This window comes from Chanodichthys erythropterus, chromosome 3 (assembly GCF_024489055.1).
Source record: "Chanodichthys erythropterus isolate Z2021 chromosome 3, ASM2448905v1, whole genome shotgun sequence".
NCBI lineage: Eukaryota > Metazoa > Chordata > Actinopteri > Cypriniformes > Xenocyprididae > Chanodichthys > Chanodichthys erythropterus.
The window spans coordinates 70726437-70749141 of record NC_090223.1 but is presented as its reverse complement, the minus strand read 5'-3'; the positions used below and the strand labels follow the sequence as shown (position 1 = coordinate 70749141).

General features: G+C 41.2%; 1 protein-coding gene and 1 long non-coding RNA gene across 2 annotated transcripts in view; both read right to left on the bottom strand.

The window, feature by feature from the left end:
• LOC137005681 (uncharacterized) overlaps positions 1–22705 on the bottom strand; it is a 1355627-nt gene that overhangs the window by 259109 nt on the left and 1073813 nt on the right. Inside the window, exons 17-18 of the mRNA XM_067366462.1 lie at positions 14713–14846; positions 1424–1431 (exon numbers count right to left, since the gene is read on the bottom strand). Coding sequence (XP_067222563.1) covers positions 1424–1431; positions 14713–14846 — 142 coding nt within the window. The remainder of the gene's footprint in view (positions 1–1423; positions 1432–14712; positions 14847–22705) is intronic.
• Positions 9457–10734, bottom strand: LOC137007896 (uncharacterized). The gene is made up of 3 exons (XR_010892689.1): positions 10674–10734; positions 10506–10576; positions 9457–9724 (listed from the first exon to the last, which is right to left on the bottom strand). It is a non-coding gene; the product is annotated as an uncharacterized lncRNA (long non-coding RNA).

Below are 22705 nucleotides of genomic sequence, written 5' to 3'. Positions count from 1 at the left end.
CAATGAAGAATTTTTATAAAAATGCACCATATGTTATATTTATAAATTTTAGTTTAGATCATTCTCAGAAACATGCAATATCGGGAACAGAAGCAATTTGTACAAAATAACCAATTAACATGCTAAGCTAACTAGCATAAGATAACAAACACAAGCAAGGTCACATTCAGAGACTAATATTTCAGGAATGGTAGCGAATTTCAAAAATCCGTTCAGTCATTTCTGTGCAGCTTGGTCCAAAGATCACCTGAACTGATTTTGGACAAAATTGAACAAAATTTGTAGGAGAAGTAGCGAAAAAGCTGTTTTTCATTTACTTCAATATGGTGGACAGGTACATTTAAGGAAAATGACAAATGACACATCGGCAGAATCGGCATAAGCCAGGGAATGTAATGACATAAAACATACAATTTTTGGACAGTTATTTCAAAAGTTATAACGATATTTGCAAAAAGGCTTATATCTGCGGAACACTAGGTGGCACTGTGTTGAAACTTTTCAGGTACCTTCAGGACCTTCTGATGGTCATACGTACCAATTTTTGCGAAGATATGTCAAATTGTTTAAAAGATATTGCAATTTATGACACAATTCAAAATGGCGGACACGTGGTTCATCTGATGTTGACAAATTTGACATCCTCGGATTCGGCATGGCCCAAGGAATCCATAGACACCAAGATATTGATTTTCTAACAAAGTGTTCAAAAGTTATTGGCCAAAATAGCAATTTTTAAGATCTCATGACCTGTAGGTGGCACTGTTCCAAAATTTTGCAAGGACCCTTAGATCATGGTCCTGATCAAGCATACCAATGTTTGTTTCGATTGCTCAAAGTTTGACCGAGATACAGATTCTGAACCAATTTTGGGCTGACCTCATTAAGTTTGTGACATTATAACTTTTTTTTACCTATAGCAAAAAAAATTCTGTTCAATAATTTCTGTGCGGCTCAGACCAAAGATCTGATCAAAGTTTGGACAATATTGGACAAATTTTGAAGGAGTAGCAAAAAAACTGCAAACTGTACATTTCAAAATGGCTGCTACTGTCATGGGCGGAGTCTTAATGTAAGATATTGCAATGCATCAGCATGAAGAGACAAACCGGATGTACTAAGTTGCATTTCTCTAGAGCATATGGTTCAAAAGTTATAACCATTAGATTAGTGAAATTTTGAACTGGTGGTGGCGCTATAGAGTTGGTTCTAGAGACTCCAAATATGGTCCAATCTCTTTTCATGACCATCTCTACAAGTGTGCCAAATTTCATCATTTTCTCATGTTCCGTTGATAGGGCTGCCATAGACTCCCATTCGGGAAAAATAATAATAATAAAACTAACGGATACAATAGGGGCTATAGCACCTTCGGTGCTAGGCCCCTAATAATAATAAGAAAACGTACAATTACAATAGGGACTACAGCACCTTCGGTGCTTGGCCCATAATTAAAGCTGCAAGCAGCATTTACCGGGGTTCAAGCATTTAAGGCCTTTAAGTTATTATATCTTATTCAGCAAGCATGTAAACATTTAGATCATAGATGGAAAAGACCATTTACAGCCAATACAGGCAATCCAGTAAGGAAAAACATGGTTTTTAAAGGTTTTTTGACAGTTATAGTGCCATCTGTTGCCCGATCTCCACTTTTTTTGGGGTGTCCTCAGAGTGTGCCCATACATATGTGTGCCAAATTTGGTGAAAATATCTCATTTCGTTTTGAAGTTATAGACACATATATAAGAGAGCATAAAAAATGACCCATGAAAGACTTTGATTGGATTTTTTTTGCCACTTCCTATCAAAATTTTGACATTTGGTCTTTAACATTTAATATGCTATTATCTGGCAAAGTTTCAAGTGTGTAGACCTTACGGTTTAGGCTGCACAATGCATTTTATGATGGAAGAAAAATAATAATATTAATACTAACATGGTGGTGCATCTAGCTCATCTAATGCGATTGTTATAAAAGGTGTTTAAACAGCAAAGCACATCCACTTTTATATATTTGGCAATCGGAATATCAGATATTTTATGCTACAGTTAACAAATTTGTGAATATTTTGAATAAAAAAGGAAAAATGAAATAAAAGCAGATCATCAGTCATACAGTGCTGCAGTGTGTCAAGTAACAAGCAATGACGTGTCACCATGGAAAAATAAAGTGATATGTTCTGAATAATGGTCACATTAAAAAAAACTCACGCTGGGGGGTTAGCCAGAATAACTTAAACTTATGTACGAAAGGGTTAATCACATATGCGTAAAAAGGAATTTTTATATTTAGCATGTATGCCACTGGAATTATAGAGGAACAGCTATGATATATTTTGAAAGAAATATGGAGAAAGAAAAGGCTTAAGCAATGATTTTATATAGTAGAAAAACTTAACTTCATAAAATTGCAGTTTTACATAGAAATGTTAATAGAGTTATATATTTAAAGGGTGTAAAAATAGTAGCTTGAAAAAAATATGTATACGTATGTATATACGTTAACTGTACAATGAAACAAATATTTATGCATGTATATGAAAAAAGTACATGTACAATATGCATGTTTTGCTAGCTGAAACTTAAAATATGTACGTATGTATATGTAAAATATGTATATGTTTTGCTAGCTTTTGCTAATAAAATGTAAAAAAAAAAAAACAATGTTACTACAGTACTATTGTTAAACAGAGGGTGAAAACAGTAGCTAGAAAAAAAGTATACTTAAATTGTAGAATGAAACTAAATATGTTTGGATGGAATGTTTGCCTGATTGTCAGGTGTCTGTGAGTAAACTTCAGGGATGTCTATCATTACAGAAGATAGTTCATTATCACTGTCATTTTGTTCTGGTGTGATTTGCTTTTCGCTTTCTGTATGTAGATCAATTATTTGTCTGTCTTCAGTGTATGTGAGTGTGAGAGTGGACTGCATGTCATGAAGTATTCCTCTAAGTCTTGGTTGTCCATGGTGCTGACATTTTGTTCTCTGTTAACAAATTTTGTGATGAATGAGTTTGTGATAGTGAGATTTCTTGGTTCTTTTGTTGTATAGTAAGAACATTTGTGAAAATGAAATTTGTCTTTTGAGGTTAATGTGACTTGGGCTGTATGGCACTTGGGGCACTGTTTCTTTATCGTAATTGCTGCTCCTGTGATGTCTGTTGTAGTTGTGTGTAGTGTGGGTGGCGGTGTTTGTACGTTAGTAGTGGGTACAGATTTTTTTGTGTGTATGGGTGTTATAGTGGATTTGTGTAGTTGTCAGTGTGGTGGTGGTGTTGTATTGTCTGGTAGACAAATTTGTGAAGCAGTAAGATCTCCCTGACTCCACAAGATCTATCTGCGAGTCCCATAGGGACAGTGTGATTGTTCCTGTTTGGTCTGCCAGGCTGCAGTTCTTCACCTCACAATTATTGTCACGTACTGTGACAGTGCTGGTGGAAATGTCCATTTTGTGGACGGATGCTTCAAGTTTGGTGATCTGTAATCAAAAAATCTGAATTCAAGTACATAACATTTTAGTAATAACATTTTTATCAAAAAAGGGAAACAATATTTTGATTAATAAGGAGAATTTTATTTTAATATTCATATTTTTAAAGTAATTAATGTACATAGGATAGTAAGCTTGATGATTGGTTACAGTAAGTCAAAGGTGTCAAAGTCCTGTTCATGGAGAGCCAAAACCTGATAGATTTCAGTGTCAAGTTAAAGGGATAGTTCACACAAAAATGAAAATTTGTTGTTTGTCTGATGATTGTTTGTTGAGGTAAAGTTTACAGCACTCATAAACCTGAGTGCGCAATTCCGTGGTTTATCCATTAAGCACAAACAAAAGCTTGATGACGCGAAATGTGTTCTTTTCAATAATATGATTCACATATTAAATAGTAATTCACATACTAAAAATACATACTGAGTTGTTTGAGGCAAGTAAATTGTGCTGTTATTTTATTGTAAATACTGTTTATATGACAGAACATATGATGATGTAATATGGGCTACAGGCTTATACAGGGCTGGAAATGGCTGAGATTCATTGGGGGGACTCTATATGGGAAGGATTTTTTGTCACGTTTATGCTTTAATTATTTTTATCCTCTTAAACGTTTGTATCCACCCAAGATAATGAAACCATCTGCAATTGATTAACTAATGGAAGATTTTCCCTCGCCCTATATGTTTTGTAACTGCTTATGTGTGCATCAGAACTGTTTGCTTCTGCTTACATTCCCATGTGCAATGCAGAGATGTCATGTATATTTGACAAAGTGCTGCATGTTGCAAAGACACTAGGTGGCGTTGTTGCGTGTTTTACATGGTCGTGCAACAGTGCTTCACACAGTGCCCTAATCATGTGATAAAAGGCATGTTGACAGCGACATGTGAATGTTTTATTTTAGAATTGTATTGTATTGGAACAGCAATACAAAGTATGGCAATGATAATATCAGGTACTGTTTATGTGCTTTATTTAATGTTAAAAGCGTTGGTAACACTTTACAATAAGGTTTATTAGTTAACATGAACTAATACTGAACTACACTAATACATTTATTAATTTTTGTTCATGTTAATTTCAACTTTTTCTAATACATTATTAAAATTGAGTTAACATTAGTTAATGCTCTGTGAAAACTGCTATGAAAAAACAATGAATAACTGGATTTTCATTAACTAACATCAATGAAGATTAGTAAATATAGTAACAAATGTATTTCTTATGGTTAGTTCATGTTAGGTAAAACATTAATGTTTAACTAATAAACCCAGGAGCGTTTACTCTGAGGAGGCAAGGGAGAAAAGAAATAGGATGAGAAACTAATCCATATTACATATAAAACAACACAAATATTACAAATTATGACATTAAAAAGAGTGAAAGTCACTCGTATTTCTGAAGGAACACTGTCCAAATGTGACACCCGCAGGTAAAGATACAGCATGTAGATGTTTCTCGGTTAGTAACAACAAATACAGAATAAATAGTGCTGTTTTCAGGTGTTTCACTAGTTTACTTTGAACTACGCAGCACGGCTAAGTGGATAATGGAATGAAAACTTAAAGGAGTTGTCTTTATTCCCAGTCACCATTATTAAACAATGTTGCGATATCAGCGTTTGAATGGACCCTTCGCTAAGCCCCTCCCTCCTTAGTTACTGTTGCTACACCTGTCAAGCTTTCGCGTCTGGCAAGTCATTTACAGTATGTATGCACCGGTGTCAGACATATTCAAGGAGATAATTAGTCATTTCTGGTGAACAGGTGAAATATCTGAGAGAGCAAGACAAAAGGGACTGCAGTATGCATTCAAGGGATATATCCACGACATAATATGCAACCGATTAGAAAATAATTTGATCAAAATTGAAGCTAAAGCTCCCAGCGCAGGCAGCAGCCGCCTACGCTGACCATTCAAATGGGAAACACACAATTTATTGAGCAACAGCTTTGTTCATCCACAGCAGGTTAAGTGAAATTTGTGAAAATCACCTAATAATTATAAATCAAACAGCTTATCCATAAGTCTTGTGGAACAAACACGAGACATTAGCCTGACAATTTTGCAATGAATTTATATTTATATTTTTAGCACGCCAGGCTAACGTTACTGTAACAGACACGCCAGGCTCCACCCTCACTCAATCCCAGCGCACTCCATCTCCCAAATACTAATCACCGCCACCTGCACATCATTATCACCACAATCACCAGCACTACAAAAAGCCAACACTCACACACACTCACTGTCCGGTCTCGTTGTAAACTTACTAACCTGTATGCTTACCTCAAGAACTCCAGACGATCTACTTACCTGTCTCCGACATTTCCAATTTACCTCCTGTGTTCCTCCTCGTGTGTGTGAGTTTCTCCAGTCTCCTGTGTTCCAAGTCTCCAGCGCGATACAGTCTCTTCACTCCTGCAAGCATCGGCAAGATATCACTACCATTCTTCACCTATCATCACCTGCACTGCCATTCACACTCTGCTGGCATCAATAAACGTACCTGTTTATTTTATATCTGCCTCCATCCCTTCTGTACTGTAACAGAAGACCGAAACAAACAGCGGATGCCAGTATGAGTCGCCCGGATCCCGTCCAAGAGCTCGTGGACGCTCTCCGTCAAGCTCTCACCAACCAACCAGCACCACCATCACCGCCGGTCGCTCCAGAACCTATGCAAATTGACTCATCTCGTCTCTTGTCTACAGAGCGACAACGCCGGCTGACCCTCCATCTCTGCCTTTACCATGCCCCATTCATCCTCCTCGTCCAACAGTGAGTGCTATCATTCCCTCCATTAAGAAGATGAAACCACTCACGACTCTTGTAAACCTCTTCCAGTGGTGGCGCTCAGGGTTCAGGGTCAGCAGGCAATTTCATCTCCGGCTCCCTCTGCAGACAGCTCCAGCTGTCGACCATCTACCAAGTCCACTCCATCACGGGAAAACCCCTAAGCCATAAGAAGATCAGTCGGTGCGTGGGCCCCCTGGTGTTACGGATCGGTATTCTGCATGTAGAATGGATTCATCTGCTGGTTCTAGAGGAATCCACCTCTGACGTGGTTCTGGGGCGTCCGTGGCTGAAGCAGCAGTCTCCTCAAAGAAAAGATCTCTCTCTCTCTGTGCCACCTCCATCGAAAGCCCGGTAGAGAAATGCTCCGTGGATATTCCATCCTGTTACGCCCCCTTCAGTGACGTCTTTTGCCCTCAACGTGCCTCCAAGCTGCCCCCACACCGGCCATGGGACTGTGCCATCGATCTGCTACCTGGTGAGCTAGTGCCTAGGGGAAGAATCTACCCCCTATCAGTGCCGGAGGAGAAGGCCATGGAGGATTACATCAAAGAGGTGCTCAACCAGGGTTACATCCGCCCGTCTACTTCCCCTGCTGCTTTGAGCTTTTTCTTTGTGGCGAAGAAGGACGGAGGCTTGCGGCCCTGTATTGACTATCGTTCACTCAACAAGATCACAGTAAAGTTCCGGTATCCCCTTCCTCTCGTCCCAGCTGCCCTAGAACATCTCCGTGGTGCCACTGTGTTCACCAAGCTGGACCTCCGCAGCACGTACAACCTCATCCGGATACACGAGGGGGACGAGTGGAAGACCGCCTTTGTCACGCCCACCGGCCACTACGAATGTCTGGTAATGCCGTACGGCCTGGTCAACGCCCCCTCCGTATTCCAGGATTTCATCCATGAGGTGCTCCGGGAGTTTCTCCATCGGTTTGTCCTGGTCTACATAGACGACATCCTCATCTACTCCCGGAGCCTGGCCGAACATCGCCGACACGTTGCGGAGGTCCTCCAACGCCTACGACAGTTTGATCTCTTCCTCAAAGCAGAAAAGTGTTCATTTCACCAACCCTCCGTCCATTTCCTCGGTTACATCATCGATCACAGTGGCATCCGGATGGACGAGGGGAAAGTGGAAGCAATCAAGTCCTGGCCCACACCATCCACCATCAAAGAACTTGTTTTACGGTGTGTATTTTGATCTTAACACCTTTTAACCTTATTATTTATTATTCTCAGGTTAGGTAAAGTAAGTCGAGTCTGGCCTAAATTATAAGCATTTTAAATTACTTACAATTTGGTCAGAAGACTCCTCTGTGGTACGTTCTCGTTCAAAGTCTTAAACCACTATAAATCAAGCTAAGGTAGGCAGCTTTTGTAATCAATTAAATTTCTTTTAATTGGTTACTTTTATAATAAACAAAAATGTAAAGGCAAATAAAGCTTCATCATTAAAGTATAAAATACAGTAATCACTCTTGAGTGAAAGGTGTAGTCAGCTCTGGGCTTCCCATCTTCAGCTTGGGGTTTCTTGTCCTCAGCTCTGGGTTCTAGGCGTCGGGGGTACTGACATATCAGTATCCGAAGGCAATCAGCTCATCAGTCTTTTATACTCGTGTTGTTTATTGCAGACGTTTGGTTATCTTCTTGATTGACGTACGTTGTAACTTTCCCAAAGTTTCCAGACACTTCTCAAGGCCTCGCAGGTGCAAGCTGTCTGGCTTTTGTGTCCTTGAACTCCAGTAAACTCAGCCAAGATTGCTGATGTCCTCATAAGGTTCTAGGAGTAGAACCACAGTTCTCTGTGTCCTTGAGCACACACACATAGAACCACACACACTTCTGTGTGCTGCAGTCCAGTTCTGCCCCTCCTTCTCATGGACAGGCACACACATATCTAACAATAACTGTACATCTCTGGCCATACAGTATAATGCATTTCTTAGAAACAAACCAATATAAATAACAATAATATTGTAAGCAATGCCTAATATTTAATACACTGGCCAAATGTGTAGCAACAGACATCCAAAATCTTAACAAGGAGGCAGGGTAATTGCATTTTCTTGATATAACACAACACCCCCTTCATGCAATTATCCTGACTCATTATTTAACACGTTGTTCACTTCAAATTTTTACAGTAACATGTACATTTGTTTATAATTCGTAAACATATTAGTTAGTAACACATTCAGGTAACATTCCACCCAGTTTTCTGGTTCCCATAATTTTAATAATCAATTATATTTCTGTACAGTATCATTTAACGGTAAAACTTTGTGCTCTGCTTGATTTTCAAGTATAAGCCAAATTTGGATCCTACAGAGAATCCATTAATTACTTTGAGCACCCTTCAGGTCCTCCCAAAGGAAGGTGCGGCTCCTCCCCTGGCTTATACAGTTTGCAGAAGCCAAAGGGGATCTGAGCTTCCAGGTCATGTACCCTGGAAACTCGGGCCGACTGCATTCCCTTGGATCTTTTGGGCACAAAATTAGTATCTGGGGTGTTTCTTGCTCCAGCTACAAATTAAAATACCCCATACAGGTGCTGGTCATATAATTAGAATATCATCAAAAAGTTGATTTATTTCACTAATTCCATTCAAAAAGTGAAACTTGTATATTATATTCATTCATTACACACAGACTGATATATTTCAAATGTTTATTTCTTTTAATTTTGATAATTATAACTGACAATGTGCTCCCGAACTCAAAACTACTTAAAAGGGCAATCTTGCACACACACATACAGTGTGATTTTTTTATTTATTTTTTTTACATATTTGTCTCACTTAAATTTGTTTGATGATCTGAAACATTAAAGTATTAATCAAAGATAGCACAATGTAACCCTCTACACGATATAGTAACAGGGTAACAGGTAATTAGTTATCCTCAATAGTATTTGGACCAGTAACAGAAGATACTAGATCTTTAAGAGCCAGTGGTTTGACATCAATAAAGACAGAAACAATAATTTGCGTTATTGCGATCACTCTTTGTTTAACAACTGGAACAATAACAAACAGTAACAATTTAGTTCAGAGAATGTACATAAAGAAATAAGAAAATAATAAAGCCGGCATAAGTTTCCCTTAAAACAAAATAAATAAAACCCAGTTCCAAAAATAGTCTTATTGCTCGTTGGGGCCCTTTTTTTCTTTGGTTGAATCAGTGTCGTGACAGTATCAGTATGCCAGTGCTCGTGGATCCTACCATACAATCCGTGAAGGAGGGAAAGTGAGACTGCGCATAGACTTATGCTCGTGGGTCCGTGGCTCGCCACCCAACGTACGCTGGGAATCTTTCAGGGGTTCAGGGTACGAACATCCAATCCCAATTCAACCGGAAGGCTTCAACTCCAGGTCGAGCGTGACTCCCGATCCATGTGCGTCACTGGAATGAGTCTGGCAAAAAAAACCTGACCTATGGGTTGGCCAGAGGAAATCCAAAAGCTCATTACATTCATATTCTGTCTATCTCATGAATTATCACCAGTCAATAACATTTCACTTTATATCAACTGGTTCAAATCATGTTCTCAAGGAGGTTCAGTCGCACGACAATAATATATCATGTATCAAAAACCAAAATGTTTATAGTAGTGAACTATAAATATATCCTAAAGCGCTTTACATCCCTGTTCATTCATTTTAACAAAACCAATTTCAAGTATTCATGGTTATTGCTATTCAAGTTAGTAACGGCTCACAATACAATTACAATACAAATAAGAGCTACAATTTGTGCAAAACAAATAATGCAAGAACATTCATAGAAATCTAGGAGGTACTAGTAGGGCTAAGCGTGCTTTATCATCCCTCCCTGCACCGGTAACATTGAGGAAATGCACTAAAAATTTGACCTCTTAAATCACTGACAAGGAATTCACATACATATACTTTAACACTTCTCTTTCCTTTTACACACATAACAAACATATTGATATAGAAAACAGCATCTTTTGCAAACCCAACTGAAAATAAATCCATTTTTGCAAGGATAAGAGTGTATATAGCACTGAACACTCAAGCTAGCAGGTAGCTAGGCTCACATTAGCAGCATTAACATCGTGATACAGCATTGAGTAGCTATTACAGCCGTTAACAGCCTTTCTAAACGGCAGCTTATCAACTGTTACCATTTCCAGCATAATTAGTTCCTTTACAGGTAACCTAACAGGTCTCAGAGTTTTTTCCTCACTCACCGTTGAGTCAATGAGTGGGTCTCTCTAAATTGGCTGTCTGATCAGCGGCAGCCGTCTGCCGATCGCGCTCTCTATAAAGTGTAAACATGACAACATAGCCGTCATCATATGTTTAACATCCTCATTAATTAATGAAATCCCGTTGGAGGGGATATTTATGTTTCTTACCCTATGGATGGCAATTTATTCAGAATTCAGCTAGGCAACGAACAGCCATGCAGTCTTTCAGTCAGGAAGTAGCTAACAGGAAGTCAAGGCGGAGCTCGATTGCCTGAAGCTTTGGAGCTCAGTGATTGGTCAGCTCCTCACAAAAAGGAGCATGGGAATTGTAGTGCGAACAATCTTTCCAGGGGGGAAATCGCTCTTTTTCTATTTTTTTTTATGCATTTGATCACTTATTGTAGATGACGTTTTTTTCCTCTTTTTTCTCCAATACATAGAAAATGTACTTTGATCAATTAACTTAAAACATTTATCTCCAGACTCGATTAACTTTAAGAAAGGGATTATTATGCCAAGACTTCGTTTTAAGACCTGGTTACAACAAGTAAACACAACATGTAGTATTTAAATGAAGGTTTTTATTATGAAGTGAAAACGAAATCCAAACCCACATGGCCCTGTGTGAAAAATTGCTTGCCCCCTAAACCTAATAACTAGTTGGGTCACCCTTAGCAGCAACAACTGCAATCAAGCATTTGTGATAACTGTGATAACTCATCTTTGCAGAATCATTTTAATTCAGACACATTGGAGTGTTTTCGAGCATGAACCGCCTTTTTAAGGTCAATAGGATTGAGGTCGGAACTTTGACTAGGCCACACCAAAGTCTTCATTTTGTTTTTCTTCAGCCATTCAGAGGTGGACTTGCTGTGTCTTTTGGAAGAATCCTGCTGCAGAACCCAAGTTCGCTTCAGCTTGAGGTCACGAACAGATGGTTGGATTTTGTCCTTCAGGATGTTTTGGTAGACAGCAGAATTCATAATTCCATTTATCACAGCAAGTCTTCCAGGTCCTGAAGCAGCAAAACAGCCACAGACCATCACACTACCACCACCATATTTTACTGTTGGTATGATGTTCTTTTTCTGAAATGCTGTGTTACTTTTACACCAGACGTCATGGGATACACACCTTCCAAAAAGTTCAACTTTTGTCTTGTCAGTCCACAGAGTACTTTCCCAAAAGTCTTGGAGATCATCAAGATGTTTTCTGGTAAAACTGAGACGAGCCTTTATGTTCTTTTTTGCTCTGCAGTTTTCATCTTGGAACTCTTTTTGCCCAGTCTCTTTCTTATGATGGAGTCATGAACTGACCTTAACTGAGGCAAGTGAGGCCTGCAGTTATTTGGATGTTGTTGTGGGGTGTTTTTTGACCTCTTGGATGAGTCCTCACTGCACTCTTGGGGTAATTTTGGTCGGCCGGCCGGCCACTCCTGGGAAGGTTCATCACTGTTCCATGTTTTTGCCATTTGTGGATAATGGCTCTTACTGTGGTTTGCTGGAGTCCCAAAGCTTTAGAAATGGCTTTATAACCTTTTCTAGACGAATAGATCTCAGTTACTTTCTTTCTCATTTGTTCCTGAATTTCTTTGGATTTCAACATGATGTGTAGCTTTTGAGGATCTTTTGGTCTACTTCACTTTGTCAGGCAGGTCCTATTTAAGTGATTTCTTGATTGTGAACAGGTGTGGCAGTAATCAGGCCTGGGTGTGACAAACTGAACTCAGGTGTGATAAACCACAGTTAAGTTTTAACAGTGGGTAGCATTAATTCAAACAGTTTTAGGAGGGAAAAGAACAAACTTTATTTGTGTAGTCTGATTTATTTAGGCAGAGTGTTACAGTCTTCATTGCATGTATAGTTATTACCAAACAAACTATAAAACACAGTTCTTCCTCTTTTTGTTTCCAATATTAAACCTTTGTGGCAATATGTGCATATAGTCTGCAAATATAAAACACACCCCGGACTCTTTTTGTTAAATGTCAGTTTTAATGGTCAATAATTGCCAAATACCCATTATAAAAGTATAAGCAAAAGGTATAAGAAGCTACAATAAAAAATAAAGCAAATGATTCGGTCAAACATACAAAGTCAGCACTCGAGTAGGCTACAACAGCAAACTATAACTATAAGTTATGAGATTTCACTTTTAGTTCAACAAATTATAGATTTATGAGACCAAAGATCACTCATTAGATTTACAAAAGATGAATTATATTATGTTAAAGCATTACAGAGACATCAGAGCCAGTGGCATACATCAGAAGGATTAGCTGATGTTAGGCTGTTCTCGGCGGGGTGCCAGAAAACACTTAATACTACATATCATGACATAATAACTGTAGTATATTTGAATTACACAGGTTTTCTGCTTTACTATTAGCACTTACTGGTTAGTGTGCAATGCATTCTGGGATAGCTGGCTGTCTCAAGTCCGCACAAGTCCCCTCTCGATGCATCCTCGATAAAAGGAGCGGATCAAGAACACATCCAGGGATTTGAACTGTTCTTGGCTAGATGTGAACTTTGAATCGGAACAGTACTTGGGCAGAGACTGATGACGTTTCACACAAGTATAGACAAGAACGCATATCAATAAACGGCTAACTATGAATGAATGAATGAATGAATGAATGAGGCATTTCAAGGTCTCTCCTCATCCACAACCTGGATAATTCAACAGCAGCCACAGAGCAACAGCGCCAACTATAGGTAAAGAGGAGAGATTTGTCTACTTTTCACAGAAGAGGCATTGTTGTTCAGCACATAAGATGAACTACTTATCATGATTTCAGGCCTTAGTGATGTGGCCCTTCACAGCATGGATCTTCATATGTATCTTCTCTCCAGTGTGGATCCTCTCATGTGTTTTCAGATGTGATGAATCACTGCATCTCTTGTTACACTGTGAACACTTATAAGATTTTTCTCCAGTGTGGATCCTCTCATGTGTTTTCAGATCTGTTGACTGACTGAATCTCTTGTCACAGTGAGGACTAGGGGTGCAACGGTTCTCTGTAAAAAATTGAACCGTACCGTTCTCCAATTACGGTATGGCACGCACTTGCACCACGGTCCATCTCGAATGACGACACATCTATAGGCTAATATGGTTTCTTGAAATAGCAATGTGGAAAACAGAGTTCAGATAATGTATGTTTCAGTCGATGGATGTGCATTCCAGCATCTAAAAATGTTACAATAATCAGAAAGCGTGGGCAAAACAGTCACTCTTTGTAAACTTTGTTCAATGCGAGTGCCGTATTCTCTAATGTCCAGTCATTTACGCCGTCATCACCTGGGTGTTGATAGCGCGCAAGCACACTTTACTATCTGTGTTTAAACTAAACTCATTTAAGCCTTGCTAATTTAAACATTCAGGAGCAAGATGCGAAAGAGAACTCGCGCGCTGTGATGAGATTTGTGTGTGCGCTCATCCGAAGCGTAAATACTGAGTTCTCTTTCAAGTCTTGCGCTTCAGCAGATAAAATTATATCAACATCCCCGTCTTGGCGAGTATCCTAGCAAACATAGCCGGTTATGTCTTAAGTGAACGTATAATAGTCGAGAAAGACATTGTATGTGTAACAGTACTGAATCGTGCATGTCTTAAAGGGGGAAAAAAAACTATTCCTGCTGCCTGTTTTTAATGTTAAATCCAACAACAAATCACTCACTGCTCTTCACTGAATAGCTTTTGTAACTAAAAAATGGTTAATAATTAATTTATTAACCAGTGATGATAATATGCAGAGTTATTTTATATTTGATTACTTTATCCATTTTCTGTACATGAAAACTACTGTTAGATACCTGAAAAACCTGAAAAGTAGTGTTTATTTATTTGAATATTTGCTGTGTTGTATTTATTTGTGATGTTGCTTGTATTATTATTATTTGTTCTTATTTTCTTTATTTTTATTTGACAGTAGTCATATTTTCCCTGAACATTGCACATACTGAAACCGTGACCCTAAAACCGTGATACGTACCGAACCGTGAGCAATTTGAACCGTTGCACCCCTACTGAGAACACTTGTAAAGTTTTTCTCCAGTATGGATCTTCATGTGTATCTTCAGTTGACTTTTAAAAGTGAAACTCTTTCCACACTGATCACACGTGTGCGGCTTTTCTCTGCTGTGGATCCTCTCGTGTGTTTTCAGAGATGATGATTGATTGAATCTCTTGTCACACTGTGAACACTTGAAAGGTTTTTCTCCAGTGTGGATCCTCTCATGTGTTTTCAGATATGATGACACACTGAATTTCTTGTCACAGTGTGAACACTTGAAAGGTTTTTCTCCAGTGTGAATCCTCTGGTGCACTTTTAAATCACTCCCTGTAGTAAAAGTCTTCTCACACTCAAAGCACATGTACTCTCTCACACCAGTGTGTATTTTCTGATGTCTATGTAAATTTTTCAGCAGTGAAAAACTCTTTCCACACACAGAACATGAATGTGGCTTCACCTTTGTATGAACTGTCAGGTGTTTCTTTAAGGTTGATTCCCCAAGAAATGTTTTGTCACACTGATCACATGTAAACGGTCTCTCTCCGGTGTGGATCCTCATGTGTTCTTTAAGGTGTGATGATCGCGTTAAACTCTTCCCACATTGATCACATGTGTGTGGCTTCTCTCCAGTGTGAACTCTCATGTGTTCCTTAAGATGTCCTTTTTGTGTGAAGCTCCTCCCACACTGATCACATGTGAACGGCTTCTCTCCTGTATGAACTCTCATGTGAATCTTAAGATGTTGTTTGGTTGAGAAACTCTTTCCACATTGAGTGCAGGTGAAAGATTTCTTGGCCCTTTTCTTTAGAAATGTCTTTAGTTCTTCACTCTCCTTGCTTTCTTCCATCAGGTCTGAAATGAGAGAGAAAAAGTCATTTAATTTTCATTACATCAAAATAATCGAGAGAGAAATATTAAGTTAAAGGTCATAAAATCGAGACTTGCTGTGATAGACAACTGCTTTAAAATATTCAGATCATTTTGATGCAGAGTCCAGAATGAGTCAAGTATAACATTTTATTTTGCACAGATAAATGAGGAGAAAAGTTTGGTCAAGGCGTGTCCTGAGGACTTTCTCTTTCTCCCCAGGGGGTTTTATTGTTTTATTGCAGGGTGTTTTATCTCAGCTTTTGTTTTAGCAGGAAAATCAAGTCTTACACAATTTTATATTTAAAACATTAGAGAATGCATCTGTAGTGAAAACTATTAAATATATTTGATCAAAGACAAAATTATCAATTTTCAATTCACACTTATTTGTATAGCGCTTTTTCACAATACACCGTTTCAAAGCAGCTTTACAGGAAATTCATATCAACATTATAATTTAGAATGATTTGTTATCAGAGGAGACTTTCTCCGAATGATTTAATGTGATATTAACAGCCATATTTTGACATCAACATTTAGATTGATATTTAATTTTCCTAAAACTGTGTGTAGTGATGTTTGTGACGTGTCCGAAACGTCACCATCATTGAATACGTGGCCAATTAGGTACCGCTCCACTTTTGTATATAAGTTCGTTGTTCATGCCCCCTGGATTGCGTCTTGGTCGAAAGCCCGCCCCTCTTTGTTTCCTTTCACTGTTGTGGATCGCAGAGGTACGTGTTTTTAGCAATGTAGCTTTGTTGTTGGATTCGAATGCTATGCCGTGATATCATGCAATCTTTATTTTAGTGTGACGTTGGTCCGCCAAGGCTGTACTGCTTACCCCCAGGTAAGTTTTTTTTTCATGTGGTACAGTCGCGGTGTTGTGGGAAGTTTTGTTTGAGTTACCTACAGTTATGCGTTTTAGCGCTGTGTGTTTACAGGGTGCCCACCTGTGCGTTAGGGCAGCACAATAGCCAGGTTGGAGCGCCAGCTGTTGATCGACCTAACTAAAGGAGCTACCATATGACTTTATGAGTGTGTGTGTGTGTGTGTGTATGGTTGTGAGTGTCACGTCGTCTAATAAGGTGAGTAACTTGTTCCTCTCTTGCAAATTATTGTATGCTTTAAGCTGAGTGTAATAAACATTTGTGTTTAGGGTCCTCGTTAAGGCATTGCATCACGCTTCCTCTCTTGCGCGCTCTCTCTCTCTCTCTCCAACCCATGCTCTGGACCGCGCTGCTGCTTTGGGTCATTGACACCTCTGGTCCAGCGGTTAAGTGGGCTAGATATTTGTTTTCTTTGTTTTCTCTTTTGTGGTTATTTTTGGTTTGGCTTGTTTGTTCTTTTTGTATTTTATTTATTTATTTTCTTTTTTTGTATTACTGTCACCAACTCTCAGTTTGTGATTTTGACTGTGTGATAACAGTCATTATTTATTGGAGGGAGTTACCGCTATGCGGTATTCATGATCTCGAGCAATCTTGAGCCGTGATCAGTTCTGAGTTTGTGATCTTTGTCGTGACAGTATACGTTGTTTTCTGTCTGTAATATTTGTATTTTTATTTGTACCCTTATATTGTTTGAGTATTGTAAGTTGTTTTTTTTTTTGTGGTGTTTTATATTTTTCATATATTGATTTTGATTTTGCTTATGTTGGTTTGGTTTATTTTGTATAGTGATTTTGTTTTTTTTCTTTCTTCTTGTGTTTTCCAGGAGCTGAGTATTCCTTGGGAGCGGGCTGGTGCTGGGTTGCACAGGCTTCACTTCGACAAGGATTGTCACTTATTGCTGTGTCACTATTTTTGGTCATTATTTGCAGTGAATTTTGTGGATGTGATTCTGATTGGCGGGATTTCTTTTGTGCACTGAGTGCACCATACTAGCCCGCTTCTCATAAAAGGAAGCCTCAGCCCCTACATCAAGTAATTTCATATTTTTCTTTTTTTTCTTTTTTTCTCATTCGACTAAGACCATCTAAATGCTGTGTTTGGGATTTTAAATTTTGTAAACCTTTTTAACTTTAATAAAGAAAAATAACTGTTTAAACGGGAACTCACGCCTCTTGCCTTTGCTAAGTGGAACGTATTTGCGTGTTCTTTTGGTTATTTCCCCGTTATTTCGGGGTGGCGTAGTCACTACTAAACAGCCACTTGCTACATGTGGCGTAGTCGGCAGGGTCCACAGAATATTTGGCAGAGGCGTGGGACCGTATATTTCTGTTTATTTGTAAGTAGTTGGGTTTGGTTTTCTTTTTTTGTAGGAACAAAGCAGCAGCGCGTGCTCTGGAGATTGCAGCTTCTGGTTCGACTTCTTCAGGTGCCGCTTATTGTGGTGCTGAGTACTGCAAAAATTAATTGGGTAAGTGTTCTAATAATGGAGGGAGAACTACAGGAACTTAAAGAGCTTGTGGCTCAACTTAGAGCTGACAATGAGAGATTGCGACAGGAGAGGGCATCTGAACCGCAAGGGGTTAGTGTGGCAGGACCTAGTACTTCTGCTGCGGCTACAGCCCCTATACTTCCATCACTGACTGGTACTAATACTCCAGTAACTGACAGGTTTGTATTTGTACCTAGAGATAGAAGGTGCCCAAAATTTAGTGGGAAGTCTGGGGTGGATATTAATGAATGGGTCGAAGAAGCTAAAGCATGTATGAGAACTCGTTATTTGTCACCTGCGGATCAAGCCTTCTTTCTTTTCGATCACTTAGAGGGGGAGGCACGAGAAGAGATACGATATCGTTCAGATGAGGAGCGTGGGGATCCCGAGAAAATTATTAGAGCACTGCGTGAGTTGTATGGATGTTCACTGTCATATGTAGCTTTGCAGGAGGCTTTCTTCTCCCGGAGGCAGCAAGAGGGGGAAACACTCTTGGAATTTTCCCTCGCCTTGATGAGTCTCCTGGAGAAGGTTAAGCAACAGTCGCCAAATGCCATGGTGAACACTGAAATTGTGTTACGTGATCAATTTGTTGAATACGTTAATGATAGTACTTTGAGACGGGAGCTTAAACAGCTGGTGCGCCGACAACCAAATTCCACTTTGTTAGAGGTACGGAGCGAAGCTCTTCGATGGGAGCAGGAAGGGATGCCGGGCGGTGCAAGGGCTCGAAGTTTATCTGTTCCATTGGCACATGGAATTCAGTATGGTGTTCATGGAGATTCAAGGGTGGGGGCTCGTAGCTCGCATCAAACATCTGAATTGGGTGAGTTGAGAGAAATGCTGAAAGTACAGCAAGAGCAGTTAAATCGCCTCACGCAAAGTTTCGCCCGATTGCAAGGTCCAGAAATGCGTAGTCGAGTTCCTCGTAATGGGTCTATAATTTGTAGGCGGTGTCAAAGGCCAGGTCATTTCGCTCGAGAGTGTGATGGGGAGCGGGTACCCCAGCGCACTTCGCATTCCGTCGTACCTTTTGCTGGGGGCGAGCAGTCTTCTACTCCTGCGCATTCGGAAAACTAGTGCCCACCGGGCTGCAGAGCCACAGCTCGGTTGGGGATTATATCGGCTCTGATTTGTCAAACGGTCCTGTTTCAGCGTCTCGCTTAATGTCATCTTGTCCTCATCTTGTTGCCTCTGTGGGTGGAGTGCCAGTGCCCTGTTTGGTTGACACAGGCTCCATGGTCTCCACGATTACAGAAAGCTGTTTTCTGCGGCATTTTGAACCTTGGGGTCAGGAGCGACTTAGGTCATGTCAATGGTTACAGCTTCGTGCCGCCAACGGTCTTTCCATTCCCTATCTTGGTTATATGGAGCTGGATATTGAGCTCTGTGGCCAAGTTATTTCAAATTGTGGGGTGCTTGTTGTCAAAGATCCTCCTGGTGGCTTGTGTGATCAGATTCCGGGGGTTCTCGGAATGAATGTTTTGAAACGATGCTACCAGGAGCTCTTTGGACAACATGGCCCCGCTCTTTTTGATCTGCCAGATGTGTCAAAAGCTCCGCATTTTGTATCTCAGGCTTTACAACATTGCTCTGATGTGAACACTATAACTAGCGTAAGTCGCGTTGGTAGGGTTCGGGTTCGGGGCCGTAGGCCTTGTCGCATTCCAGGGGGCATGCTCAAGTTTGTTCCTGCAACTTGCTCCAACGAATATTCTAGTGGAGTCGTACTTTTTGAGCCTCCTGAGGCTGGTTTGCCTGTTGGGTTGTTGTCCTCACCGGCAGTAGTTCAGGTTAACCAGGGGACGGCTTATATACCTGTGATTAATGTTGGTGTGACTGATGTCATGCTTTATCCTCGTTCCCCGATTGGCACATTGCGTAGTGTTTATGTGGTGAGTTTGCCCACAGGTGTGACCGAGGTCCAGCCAGTCGTGGCTGTTGTGGGTGCCCAGAATGCAGAAGTGGGACTTGCTGTACAGGAGCAGGTTGAAGCAGTGGATCTGTCGAGTCTGTTAGAAGGAGAACAGAGGCAGGTAAGGGCTTTACTCTATAAGTTTCAGTCAGTATTCTCTGCCCAGGAGGGTGACTTGGGTTGCACAAATTTAATTTCTCATGACATTCCTTTGGTAGATGAGACTCCTATTCGACAGCGTTTCCGGCGGATACCCCCTTCAGAGTATGAGGTAGTAAAGGCCCATATAAATCAGTTACTCGAGGCTGAAATCATTCGAGAAAGCTGTAGTCCGTATGCTTCACCAATCGTGTTGGTTAAAAAGAAAGACGGTAGTCTGCGCATGTGCGTTGACTACCGTCAACTTAATGCCAAAACTAGGAAAGATGCGTTTCCTCTGCCCCGAATTGACGAGTCCCTTGATTCCCTGGGTGGTGCCTGTTGGTTTTCGACCCTTGATTTGGCCAGTGGGTATAACCAGGTTCCAGTCGCGGAGAAAGATCGGTTTAAGACTGCTTTTTGCACACCTTTCGGACTCTTTGAGTGGAACCGTATGCCCTTTGGCCTATGCAATGCCCCAGGCACCTTTCAGAGGTTAATGGAGCGGCTGTTCGGGGATCAACAGTGTCAATCCTTGCTTCTGTACCTGGATGATGTGGTAGTATTTTCTAACTCTGTGGATCAACATTTGGAGCGCTTGGAGGTAGTCCTGAGTCGGTTAGAACGTGAAGGACTTAAGGTTAAATTAAGCAAGTGCGCGTTTTTCCAAAGAGAGGTAAAGTATTTGGGCCACGTCATATCTGCTGAAGGGGTATCGACCGACCCTGCAAAGATTGAGGCTGTGGCTGACTGGCGGCGGCCATCTAATGTGGCAGAGTTACGTTCATTTCTGGGTTTCGCCAGTTATTATCGCCGCTTTGTGGAGGGGTTTGCCAAGTTGGCGGGCCCCCTGCATAAGTTGGTGGCGTTGTGTGCTGGTTCGGGACCCAGAAAGCGAGCCGATCAGGGGTTTTCTGAGGCTTGGACAGAGCAGTGTCAGGTGAGCTTTGAGGGATTGAAGGGTAGGCTCTCTTCTGCCCCAGTGTTAGCATATGCAGATTTCTCCAGGCCCTTTATATTAGAGGTGGATGCTAGCCATAGCGGGTTGGGCGCAGTACTCTCGCAAGAGCAAGAAGGTAAGGTGCGCCCTATTGCTTATGCTAGCCGTGGTCTTAGGCCCACTGAGCGCAACATGACCAACTATAGTTCCATGAAATTGGAATTTGTTGCGCTCAAGTGGGCCATGACCGAGAAATTTAGGGAGTACCTGCTGGGTCAGAGGTGTATTGTCTATACGGATAACAATCCCCTTAGCCACCTGACATCGGCTAAACTGGGGGCTACCGAGCAGCGTTGGGCTGCCCAGTTGGCAGCCTTCGATTTTGAGATCCGTTATCGTTCTGGAAGGTGCAACCGGAACGCTGATGCCCTCTCCAGACAGAATCAGTTTTGTCAGGAGATGCGGGAGAGTTTCTTACCAGGGACTGTTATTCCAGCAGTGGTGAGGCAGGCAGTGGAGGTAAAACCGGTAGTACAGGTGAACCAAGCAGTTGTTACGGCATTCCCCAGTTTCTCTTCCGAGGATCTGAGTTCACTACAGGAGGCAGATCCTGATATTGGGAGGGTTTTGGCATTTTGGGAGCAGGGGTTATTTCCCAGTTTTGCAGCACGCCAGCAGCTTCCCAAGTCTGTTCTGACATTGCTTCGGCAATGGGACCGTCTTTTGAAAAAGGATGGTGTTCTTTATCGCCGTGTGTCACGCCCTGATGGAGGTGAGGAAATGTTTCAGTTGATTTTGCCTGTGTCATTGAAGCATGACGTATTGACGCAGTTGCATCAACACCATGGACATCAGGGCGTTGAGCGCACTACTGAGTTGATGCGTCAGCGGTGTTATTGGCCAGGGATGTCAGCAGAGGTGGCACAGTGGTGTAGGGAATGTGAGAGATGTCAACTGGCTAAAGATACTCAACCACTTGCTCGGGGCTTTATGGGTCATGTTTTAGCTTCCAAGCCAAATGAGATCTTGGCTGTGGATTTTACGATGCTTGAGCCTTCTTGTTCCGGACATGAGAATGTTTTAGTTTTAACAGATGTGTTTAGTAAGTATACACTGGCTGTCCCGACTAGAGATCAGCGGGCTGAGACGGTAGTACAGGTTTTGGTTACAGAGTGGTTTTTCCGGTTCGGGGTCCCAGGTCGTATCCACTCTGACCAGGGGCGGAATTTTGAGTCGGCCCTTATGAAACAACTCTGTAGGTTTTATGGGATTGAAAAATCTCGTACCACACCCTATCATCCAGCCGGCAACGGCCAGTGCGAGCGGTTCAATCGAACACTTCATAATCTTCTGCGCACATTGCCTGTTTCCAGAAAAAGGGATTGGGCTGCTTGCCTTCCGCAGGTCTTGTTCTGTTACAACACCACTCCTCACCAGGCCACAGGTGAGTCTCCGTACTTCCTTATGTTTGGCCAGGAACCTAGGCTCCCTGTTGATTTCCTTTTGGGTAGGGTCCAGGAACCTGGTGAGGGTGGTATTCATGAGTGGATTGTAGAGCATCGAGCCAGGATGCATGTGGCCTTTGAGGGGGCACGGGAGCGTTTGAAGGCTGCTGCTGAACGCCGTAAGCAACGGCACGACCAGCATGTTCTTGATGCACCACTGAGGGAGGGTCAACTGGTTTATCTCCGCGATCATAGTGTGAGAGGCCGTCATAAAATCCAGGACCTGTGGAGCTCAGTGGTGTATCAGGTTGTGCGAGCACCAAAAGATGGTGGGTCTGTATATGCCGTTGCACCCGTGGATGATCTGGGTAAGATCCGGCATGTGCACCGCTCATTGATGAAGACACGAATCCAACGAGATTCTTCAACTGTTGTTCGCCCGGACAGCCCCCCAGTTGGAACGTTGTCTTCGTCTGGTGATTCAGAGGAGCT